At 36.0% G+C, this 12,530-nt stretch overlaps 1 protein-coding gene across 1 annotated transcript; it reads left to right on the top strand.

The window, feature by feature from the left end:
• Positions 1-3,460: 3,460 nt before the first annotated feature.
• LOC144442996 (neuronal acetylcholine receptor subunit alpha-10-like) lies at positions 3,461-9,579 on the top strand. The gene is made up of 6 exons (XM_078132370.1): positions 3,461-3,524; positions 4,353-4,492; positions 6,267-6,376; positions 7,276-7,487; positions 8,143-8,475; positions 9,005-9,579. Exons 1-6 carry the CDS (start codon positions 3,461-3,463, stop codon positions 9,577-9,579), a joined length of 1,434 nt encoding a protein of 477 aa, XP_077988496.1.
• Positions 9,580-12,530: the final 2,951 nt, after the last annotated feature.

The raw sequence follows: 12,530 nt of genomic DNA, 5'->3' as shown, positions 1-12,530 counted from the left end.
CCCACCCCCAGGCTGGAGAAACTGACCGGTCTATCTGAATGTTTGAGCTCACCAATCCAGTTTCCGATTTGCATTTCAGTGTGTCATCATACCATGGCATAAAAACTGTCAATGATGTTTATTTAATTGAAAATCAAACATGTATGAAATATGTAGTTTTCTAAATAAAATCTGTGTGTGATAGAACAGCATCTTTTTACTCTCTGTATTACCCTATGCGAAAACCAAACAGAAAATTGTGGCAACAAAAGTAGGTGTTCAACATTGACGTAAAAAAATCCGGATATCTCAAAGAAGGAAAGAAAAAAAAGTTGCCAGCATAGGCGAAGGAGAAAAAAAATAACTCACAGGCAAGCAGGTGGGGAAAAAATTAATGACTCTCCACCAATCTTCCAAGCCCCCCCCCCCCCCCCAGGATATCGAATGGTCTACCCTTGGACTATATAACTTTGAAATAAGAGCTCGTGAAGCATAGACTCAAGGTCTCCCTAAACTGTCTAATGTTAAAGCGTCTTATATAGGGAAGAAATGTGTTAATCGCCATCTTGGTTTCCGTACGGCGACAATCTCAAGTACCCAGATGCACGGGGTACTAACCCGGAAGCGAGTCATTCTCAGCCATACGTTACAGCACAGTGTTAGTTATCTGTGGTTACAGTGGTAACACCGTCCGAGAAATCGCTGCGTTCAGAGTGTCATTATTCACAGAATTGTTTTTGAGTGAATCCACGTCTCAAGCGTTTTCCAGAAGCTTGTATATTAATTTTTTTGTTTGATCTGTGAGGATGCTGTCATTTATCGTACAGGTGTCATGTTGTTTAAGGTCATACACATGCACTGGTTTCTATATAAATCAGTTGTTAGATATGACAACAGTTAAGAACTGCAATATAACTTTGAATATACGAGGGTTTACTGTTAGTAATAGTATTAAGATATTGACATTTACCATAGCAACGGCATAACAAGTCTTGTTGTTAATGTAAAATATGGCTTTATAGTATCCCTATAAAATTGATGTCACAAAAAGTATTGTACAGGGTTATCCATAGTAACCATGGATACGCTCATACTAACTGTGTGACTATGTCGCGTGTAACAAATTATTATGATAACAACAGAATGCAATAGATAGTTGACTTACGGCCTGACAAGACGCTTCCTATACGTACGCAGCACACCTTTCCTTGGTAGTTTTATTAACCTCGTCGGTGATACACTGAGCCGGGTTCAAGTTACCGGCTTATTCATCGGCTCAGTTTGATGTAACCACGCAGAAACCAATAGGAAAAAGCACATGCTACACGCCACAACCACAACCCCGTTCAGTGTTTATACTAGGGTTTTTGTATCCACATGACCAAAGCACTGCTATCGCCCACTTGTGTTATCTACTATTTACAACAACAACAACAACAACAACAACAACAACAACAACAACAACAACAACAATAGTTGTTTCTATCTTAGTTTGCTGATGGCCTTCTTTCCGCGGAAACTTAAATGTTGAGTCAGAAATATAATGTGTTTGTGGAGGATATAGCGACGAAACTCATAGTAGTAGCATCTAGAACTTACCATACAATGGCAAGCTGGAACCCACTGCGTTTTCTTAGCAAGGATTATGTCGCTATAACGAACAAATTTAAACTGGCTGTTCTATATTCAAATATAAAGAAATATCTCACCTGTATCATCCTGATTAGTTCCTTCAACTGGAAACAAAATCATGATGGGTTTATGCCTTCTTTGGATTTCGACTTGTCAAGTTTGTCATAGATCAGTGGTTCGCGTTAATGTGATTTGCAATGTTTTCCCATATAGGTGTTTTTTTGAGGACCATTCTGTCACGTTATATGGACAATATAAATGTTTATTCAGAAGTATCACATGATATATATATATATATATATATATATATATATATATATATATATATATATATATATATATATATATATATATATATATATATATATATATATGTGTGTGTGTGTGTGTGTGTGTGTGTGTGTGTGTGTGTGTGTGTGTGAGTGTGTAGGTGTGTGTAATTGTGTATGTGTGTGTGTGTGTGTGTGTGTCTCTGTTGATTATCAGTTAGAAACTTAACAATTGAAGCCAATAAAATCACCAAGTACATTTGCTATGTTTTCTTGTTTTTACTGCACTGTGACAGACTAGCAGTGCTTATCACTGTTCAATGTGATTGGGCAAAGGATCCTGCTGTGTCTGTTGTGTTATTGTTAGTCTAAAGTTGAAATATATCTAGCTCTGTCTCAAAACGTAACGTCCCATGAGTGAAACCCCAAACCAACATCATTTTAGCTATAATACACCAAATGCATTGTTTTAGTCTCCCCGTTGTTGGTTGCTTGTTATCGTCAGCGTGTACTGCCTAGAGTAGTCTTTTCCTAGTATGATACAACATTTATCATAGTATTGAATTTAACTTTTGTTCCAAACACAGCTTTTGAAATTGAACCAAAACAGACGAAGTTAATTATACATTCTACTGAAATTATAAATCTGATGATGTATAACATTGCAATTTTCCACGCCCAAATTTTTCATCGATTTGTTGTACTAAGTCCCTCAGAGTGTTATCGTTTCAACTCCATCAATCAAGTAATCGATTACCTTAATAGCATTAACGGTGTTTATGAAATTAACAATCATGTCAGAACGCCACGACACTCCACTCACAAAAGCTGTTCTAATTAACATCGCCACTCCTTTCTCTAATATGTCTCTCAAACGTGTTCAAACTTCAAACTGTGTTTATCAAAACCATAGCCCCTTCAGTGATCTTGGTCCCTGCTACAACGTCTCTTTCCAAAACACGTACTGTAACAAGACACCATGCTTTCAAAGTTTAGGAAGTTATTTTTTTCGAGCAAATGGAGTTATTTAGCATTTATCCAAAGCATGCATTAATTTGGAGAGAGTGGACACAGATTTGATTCTACGAGATTATGTAAGCAGAAATCGATTAACCGAAATGGGGATTTCTGTGTGGCTAAAGCACCCTTCAGATCACACATTAAATAAATCTGTTTCAGACATGATAAATATAAGTCTTGCAATAGATAAGATTTTCTTCCACTTTTTTCTTTCAAAATGCACTGTCAAAATTATTAAAATTTATCCGCATTTTTTTTCAAGAGAAGATACTTCCATTCCCAAAGTATTCAACATTTCAAGAATCAACACGCATGCGTAACTATAGGTCGATAATTGCATAGCTGCGACTACGTATTTCGAGTGATTTAATTTGTGTAAATCTGTGCTTTGGCATTCCGGCGGTTATTGACAACAGATTTTTGCACCGTGTCTTTTGAACAAGGCCGAAGTTTATCCCTTCAAATTCCAGCAAGTCCAGCTGTGTTGACAACGTCGTTCTGCTGTAGGCCCATGAAGACGGGTTTTTATATCGGACACGTATCCCACCTATTAAAACACTATGGAGAAGAGTTGGGTATACGCTTTAACGTTTGCTTTGATTATCGTAATGATATGTAATACAGGTAAGAACAGTTTATAACCATGTACAATGTATGTATGTATGTATGTATGTATGTATGTATGTATGTATGTATGTATGTATGTATGTATGCATGTGTGTGTACGTACGTACGTACGTACGAGCATATATATGTATTTATTGTGTGTCTGTGTGTCACTGTGTGTGAGTCTGTCTGTCTGTCTGTCTGTCTGTCTGTCTGTCTGTCTGCGTTTATGTATGTGTTGGGGTCACTGGCAAACTGAAGCATGAAACTTTCCCTTGCCGGCAAAATGATATTGTCTACATAATTAAATTGTTTGACTGCATCGAACTTATTTTCCAACGGCAAACTCCAATATATTGTTCATGCACAGACGGAGGTGTTTGTTTACTTTAATCCTCCCCTAAGAGAGTCATTCTCTGAGTACTACATGTAATCTAACATAGCGTTCTTCTTCGCTGGATTAAAACTCCTCGGAATCTTCATAACTTTGGTGATTATGTAACTCCGTAGCTTTTACCAATCTAAAAGTCAACTAATCTATTGGCAAATAAAAGTTTAGAATTGTGCTAAATTGATGATTGCAAGGACTTTTTTCCTCCGATGAATATTATAAATCTGAAACACTGTACAAATATATAGTTGAAATATCCGAAATCTAAACTTCACAATTTCTAGTTATTTCACACGTGTTATGTGCTATCAGACGAGAAAAAAGATATAGAAGAGTAAGCTAACGCTATAGTACGAAAAAAACAACAACACGGAATATATTCTTGTTAATTTTTCCCATCCACGACACTGTATGACCGTGATGTTAATTTTGTTAACACTTCTGAAACGTTTCAGAAATAGACTGCAGTCAAGAAGAGGATGACTTGATAGACTATTTATTGACCAATTACAGCTACTACGTACGACCAGTACAAGAAGACAACCAAACAGTCTTTGTGTATTACCATTTGAAGTTATCACGTATCCTGAAGCTTGTAAGTCTACAGTTGCCTTGTCCTTTTATGTTAACTAGTTTCTTCTTAGAACAGTTGTATTTTCCATCCAAAGCGTCTAGCGTCAGATATTCGTGATAGGACCGCAACACACAACGGTTATTTTTACTGTTACTTGTCAACGTGTGTGTGTTTTTTTTTATACCTATCGTGTCTAGACCCTTGAATCTGTGACATATTGCGTCCAATCCTTCTGCAAAAACACTAAGTAATAAGAGGTGAAAGGGTCTTGGCTTGTGCATGCAGTGTTGGAGTTGTAGAATTATTGGACGCAATTTCTCACGGATTCCCTTTCTCAGAAACATACAAAATACGATAAAATTGACCCGTGAAAAGAAAGTGGCCAGAAAGGTTCAAACTATCACTGATTACTTAGTTGATTATGTTTATTATGGAATGGTTATCATGATTTACAAGTTTTATCTTCACTGAACACTGTGGTTTACCCTTTGTATTTTTTATAATGGGTTGTGTTATTTGATTCCTGTGTATATTACACACATATAAGTTATGAATAAGTAATTGATCTAGTAGAGAAAAGATACAAGACGACTGCTATTTAGCATATCTGCATAATTTTGCAAGTCTGGTACGGAAAAGGTCACACTAGAAAATAGTATTGTATTGATTATAATGCATTAGTATGTTAATTATATAGAATTCAGTTTCATTTTTTGTCAACTCGAACCTATTTGATGGCTCTGTAGCATTATACGTAACGTGTGTGATTTCGTGATATACAATGTGTGATGAGAAAGATGGCACGGTCAATGCTGTAATGATAATTCGATTCTTACCATTAAATGTGCGAGGTAACTGATTTGACCCGTGGCCTCCATCAAGATACAATGATTAATTACAGGGGGGGGGACGAGATTCTTCCGCTAAAATAATACAACGCATGTTTTCTAAATAGTTACTGCTTTATCCGATATCACTATTTTGCCACTTCTTAATTTCATCTTCTACTCTGTCCGATCCAACACTCAATGTGAGTACTTTTCTCTCTCCATATCTTATTTGCATGCCGGGTTGAAGGACGAACGAAACCAAATCCTTACCACAGCAGTCTGGCTAGAACAGGTAGGCGATATGATTGGTACACTGTAACTGCTGACAAAATGTAGTGTTTTTCTACACTACATATCTAAGTAGTGATACCCTTTTGTACTTGTATACACATCTTGTATTTAGTCAAATAAATTATGTAAATATGCAATACGTAATCCAAAGCTGATCGACATATATCATTTATTAAACACTTTACTTATTTAATTGTGTGTTCTGTGATAGTAGCCTTCAGTATATCCTAAAAGAGTTGTTTGACTTCGACTTGAATGATCACACTGTGACCAGTTAATTGAATTTACCCATCTCATTTATATGCCAGAAATTTACATATTTAATTTAATAAATTATTATATTATCACAATTGAATGATAAATTACACTTATTTCACACTTCAAAAGAAATACAGTTCACACATTTAAATGAAATTTAAAAAAATAAACCTCCCGATGAACGAACATATATCACACTTTTTGAATTGGATCATGCGATAATTTGAGACAGTGCTTTTACATCTGACGAAGATGAATATTTCAGGCACACTGTCCCCTCGTGTAAACACTGACATAGAAAAAACAACAACATTGAATCTTGAGGTTGATATTTTGACACTAATATAGGATAAAATCGCACGAGTTATCTTACCTCAAAAAACCACTAATTTCTATACTACTTATATACATTTTAGCGTTGGAAGGATGCATTCTTGACATGGGACCCCAAGGAACACAATAACCTGACCCAAGTTCATATTAGTAGTTCAAAAATATGGATTCCAGATACCGTACTATACGAAACGTAAGTTGGAATACACCAATCTTCTCTAAGTCGTAGTTTTCCATCTGTTTACCTGTATGTTTGTTCGTTGATATTTTACTAGTACGCCCTTCCGAATTCCCCTATACCGTATTTACTGGGTAGTCGATTCTCACTGGTATTTCGTTGTTACAGATTCTTCCAAATTATATTGTATATTGTACTAACGAGGAGTAACGTCCCATCCTGCTGTACACGCTTGCTTTGTGTGTGTCTCTGTCTGTCTGTCTGTCTGTCTGTCTGTCTGTCTGTCTGTCTGTCTGTCTGTCTGTCTGTCTGTCTGTCTGTCTGTCTGCCTGCCTGTCTGTCTGTCTGTCTGTCTGTCTGTCTGCCTGGCTGCCTGGCTGCCTGTCTGTTTTTGTGTTTTCGTTCATTTGTCCGCTTGTTTGTTTGTTTGTTTGTTTGTTTGTTTGCTGTTTGTATTATCCCTTTTTAAAATATGATTTTCCGATGCCATTACACTGTTTTCATTCCCTAAATCTCTCAGTTTGTATGTATAATTTTATTATTATTACTAACTAGTCGACCAATACATGATGTGTGAGTTCACAACCGTGAAACATTTCTACATTTTACATGCATTGCATTTTATGCCACAACAAAACAGCCAACTCTGGTTTTTCAAAAGTAGATAGTCGTCGATAATAATTATCAATTATTGAAAAAGATATTCAGTTTGTTCTTAATCTTTTCTTACAAGTTGTTAGAGTTATTTAATCGCGATTTAAAGGGCTTTAATTCTGAACCATTGGGAATGTGCAGCATTTCAGTGTGAACAGTTGAATTATCTTGATTTGGTTACCATAGAAACCCATGGGAGATGAAAATAATAATCTGTGACGTAATAATGTATCGCCTTGAATTTCCTTTTTATATTACAGAGCTGATGTCAACAAAGAGCCCGGAACGGGCGTTCTCATGACTAATGCAGTTGTTGACTATACTGGGGATGTATTTTGGGCTGCCCCTGCAATCTTCACAAGTTCCTGCAAGCTGGATATAACATACTTCCCGTTTGACGAACAGAAATGTCCGATGACGTTTGGGCCATGGACTTACACTGGTGATTTGGTGCAAATGAAACAAGTTCATCGTGAGTTTTTATTTTATGTCCCTTGCATTTCACGGAAAGTTCACTTTGTCATATACGATCATCTTAACACCAAGTTTGTAAATTAGTCTTTACTACTCGAAAGTAAGTGATTTTAGTGTTTCAAGCTTAAGTAACGGTATTAGTATCGTCCGTATATGAAATTGAAATTGAAATTTATTCCACCAGAACAGAAATATATATACACTCTCTGAAAGCAACAGAAAGAACATTTCTGGTGAGGGCCATGGAAATAGTTCCATAGGTACTAATCAAAGTCCGTGGAACATATACTTGTTGTACATTACAGTTCTTATTAAAGAGAGCTGTGTCGTACACATGCTATTTCATTTTTCTTCTTTTCAAATCAACGTCTTAATCTTATTTAGTCTATAAGTCCAGATCTGTTCCGCCATATTGACTGATAGGGTGACACAACGTACCGTATATTCCAGACTATATTTCAATCTTGTTTTTAATTCAGTTTTAACATTCTACTGAAAAAAAATCCAAATTTTGTCAACTTTGACATTGTAGTGTTGTATGCAAATGATTATGCAAGGCTCGTAAAACTGCAATATTGTTGCCATGGAAACAGTACAATAAGATGGCCATCAGTATACGTAAAGTTATATCTATATAATTGTTTTATTTACAGCGACTGGAGACTATTCAATGATGTCACCGAGTGGGCAATGGCAACTACTATCGATGCCAGCTGAAGAACATCTGCTGTTCTATAACTGTTGTCCCCAACCGTTCTCCGACATAACGTTTACCATCTACCTACGACGAAAGGCCCTGTTCTATTTATTCAATTTGTTGACTCCGGCTTTCTTCATGTCGTTTGTATCTCTGATTGGATTTTATATGCCTGGTGATTCCGGTGAGAAAGTAGGGCTGAACATTACTGTTATGTTGTCGCTTATCTTCTCTCTACTTCTGGGTGCTACACTACTGCCACCAACGTCAGACACAGTGTCTATGCTAGGTGAGTATGCTAAATATGTTACATGATAGAGAGTTTTCGCGTGAGAAATTTGTACAAAGTTCCGTACCGAACTTCTTTCTTTTGTTATTCTCTTTATGTAAGTGTACCCTTCACCATCTTGATTTCCATTCCTTTCGCTGCTTCGCTGTCATTTTGTGACCGCAAATGAGATGTCGAACCCCTTGTTTTATCGAGGTACAAGAATTATACATTGGTCAGCATAGTAAAGCGACTGCTTTCATATCAAAGATATTTATGTAAATTTAGAACATTCATAACGTGACGTAACTTTTGATATCATGGTGCATTTCTGACGTCACCAGCCTCGCTTTCAAACCATTTTTATAACTTCTAGCTGAGATTCACAAATTGTGCACAGCATCACGAAACAAAGACACCAGATTTGAAACATTTGTATCTGTTTTACTGATATGAAATCACGATGATGCTCTCTAAACAGGACGAAAGTTAGCCAACCCATGAGTCGAGTTTTGTTTGAGATCATCAAATTTATGTCTTTCGTCTGTAGGTAACTACTTTGCTGCGGTTATCGTTCTAATGGCCTTCGAGACCGCAATATCAGTGTTTGTTCTGAACATTCACCACCATGACCCCGAAAGCGATCCCCCGAAATGGTTATACTGGCTGTTACTGGAAAAAATTGGTCCACTTTTAATTAAAAGTCTACGCAAAGACGACAATGGCGACGATGAAGAAGGCAAAAGGGCTGATGTTGACTCCATGGACCAAGATGACAATATGTCCATAATGTCCAATCTGAACTCTGAGGCGCTTGGCAATAGCTTAGTGAAACAACTCGAGATAGAAAATGAAAGTGTCACGTTAACAAACGGTGCATCTGGTGGAACCAACGTGATGTCAGATGTAGCCAGTGATGCAGCCATCGGAAATAGTGTGTTGCGAATTGGAAACTGTCTGACACGTCTTGCTTTTAAAGCAAAGCGAGATGATGGTCTCAGTCAAACACAGCAGGATTGGGTTAACATCGGTATTGTGATAGAACGTGTTTTACTGATTGCATTTGCCATAGTAATTGTCGCCACTCTTGTCATGACACTATTGAGGATGAACTTCCATTTCTGAAGATTATGTTATTTAAACTGTACCAAAAAAAATAACAATGCGTTATTCTTGATGCCATTCCTTTTGAATGTAGTGAAAAAAATCGACAATGAAATTCAGAAGCGAACAGTGCATCAAAATTCGATCCAGATATCACATTAAAGGCGTTAGTCGTATAATACACATGATCAATGATTACATACATGATTACATGAATCTTCAACATCACTCACGTCTGTGTTTGATCATGATATCAGAGAGCCAAAATGGTAAAACAAGAGCTCGAAGAACGTCACGAATGGCGATATGGTCAGACTAAGTTGTGATATACACAGTTGGTTGAACAATAATAGTTTAATAACATGATGGGACGATTTGTGCCAATTCGTTGCATTGAAAAGAAGTGTACCTGTCATATCACACTATGTATTGTACGTCATGTGCAAAAACGCAAAGTCAATGAATTGTTTTGTTGTAAATTCGATAATTTAAGATGTGTACGATTAATTGTAGGGATCCGAATTATTTCAATTGGTTTACTCTGTTAGCTTGCCGTTTATCTAAAGTACTACCATGTACAAGCCAAAATACAAGATTTTGTTGAGTCATTTGTCCTTATGGCATTATGTGTTGTGTAGCGAATATTTTTACAGTTCAGGATTGAATTAGGCTACATGTGTATATATATATATTACTGGCATAGATTTCTAAAGTACAAAAGAAGTATCGTTCATAGGTCAATCACTGCTGATCTACAATGTACAATGGATCTACGAAGTACAACGTCAAGACCATTCATGTCATATTTCCGTACACGTCTAGACGAAGAACACATATCTATAGCGTGACAAAGCTTGGATTTTTGTGGTGAGGGGTTGGGGGAGACAGTTGCGACGAATGAATTAGCTCACTTGTCTTTTGTTGTAATTAGCAAATTACAGTATCATTTCAGGACAATGTTTTAATGTTTTATTACGGAAGCAAAGTTATGTAAAAAAAAATATTTATAGCTTTATTGTGCGATCCTTAATTTTGTTATAAATTTGTTTAATCTGACATTTTCATAAACTTATTGTGTCGTCACATGGATGTCACCAAACACCGATTGAAACTACCATAGTTAAAGAAATGAATATCTTTTATTCGCATGGGTGTAAACACAATAGACATTGTCTCATACATCTGGAGACATAATTTTAGCCGTGGTTGGTATTTTTCTCTGTTGTCACTATGATTTATTGACAATCTAAAATAAACGATATCTTAATCACAATACCTGTGTCATTACCGGATATTAGTGAGCATAACGAATAATATTTTTTTGTGATATAAAAGATTAAAGTTACCATAATTTTAAATTCTGATATTATTAAACTTCATAAAACCCAAGAATTGTCGAATACTGCTATTTCCTTTATGAATGTAAAATTCGTTGATGTTTGTCTGTTTAATAGTAAAGTTTCAATTCTGTTAATAACGTGCTTGCCAAACAATATTATATTATTATAGTTGTAAAATTTAAAAATGGCAAAATGAGCAGCTTTTTTTCAATCTTATTATTACAAAATGAGGAGTTCCATCTTGGTACAAAGTCTAATGCCACTCGAAAATAGAAGACAAAAGGAAACGGGCCTCAGAATTTTCCAGTCTTCATTTCCCCAATTTTTCTCCAGTAATTTGGATGATTGGCCAACTGCAACTCAATTTTATATGAATGGCAGGGGTGACAAGTTAATAAGCCGAGTGTCTCACCTATACTACACTATACAAACAATTGAAGATCAAGTCATAACATATGTGTTAATATCTATTGTTACCGCGTTGAGTGAAATTCTATGGATATCATGATATCTGTATGTGATCTAACATAACAATGTAACAAGTGAATAACGTACATGAATGTGTTAATATCTGCCCAACAAAGTGTTTAGTAAAATTCTATGTATATATTGATATATGCATGTGATTATGAGTTTATAAATGTCGACAACTTAGTCCAGAATCGTGTTAATACGCATGAGACAGTCTCTCTATCTTTCGCGTTGTAACGAACTTGTTTCAATTAGTAATTAGATTGGATTGTTTCATATATCAAATAGACGTATATGATGATTAAAAGGTGGTATACAAATTCTCATGAACGAATCTATGTGTTACCTACTTCATCGTACAATTCAACAGATATATCAACCTCTTTGTTTGCCATGCAACCTATATTACATATCCATTACATCATATTAATCGTAAGCGTTGAAATCAAATTACAACAAAGCACTCCTATAGGTAACATAAACATATTTTCAGCTTGGTGTGAATCACTCAGGTGAGAATTTACGGCAGGGCATCGTCGCAAACCACGGCCTGTTTTTACGGCAACGTTCTTAACGAGCCTCCCACTGGCCGTGGATGCATTCATATACTGTATCCGTAATTATAGCATAGCTAATTTATTCGTTTTGTACGTAAACACTATAACCAATCAGATTGCCCCTTGCATACCACGTGATATACAATGACTTGGTAAGAGCCTAGTACGTACACTGAAAACTGACTTGGCCAAGTTGGGTTCTTGATGCTGAAATTTTTGGCATCCTACAAACAAGACTGGATTGATCCATGTATGAACATAAAATAATGATCTATAAATTTTGCCTCGAAGAGTCAAGCAGGGTTTGTGAGAGCATGGATTTGTTGTACCGTCATACCAAGCAAAAAGTATGTGGTGCAGTTTGGAAATTTTGTTTAATTTCTGATTTTTGTATCATTTTCAATATGTTCAATATTTCTCTGGTCCATATCTTCTTCTTCCATCAATGGCCACCTTCAACATGTTGAAGATTTTGCCAGTGAGTGCGCAACAAAAATGAGGATGATCAATTAAAGCAGTTCTGATTCAAAGTAAATAAATAAATAAATAAATAGATAGATAGATAGATAGATAGATAGATAGATAGATAGATAGATAGATAGAT

The sequence above is a fragment of the Glandiceps talaboti genome, chromosome 12 (assembly GCF_964340395.1).
Source record: "Glandiceps talaboti chromosome 12, keGlaTala1.1, whole genome shotgun sequence".
In the NCBI taxonomy this organism is placed as follows: domain Eukaryota; kingdom Metazoa; phylum Hemichordata; class Enteropneusta; family Spengelidae; genus Glandiceps; species Glandiceps talaboti.
This window is presented reverse-complemented; position numbering and strand designations above follow the sequence as displayed.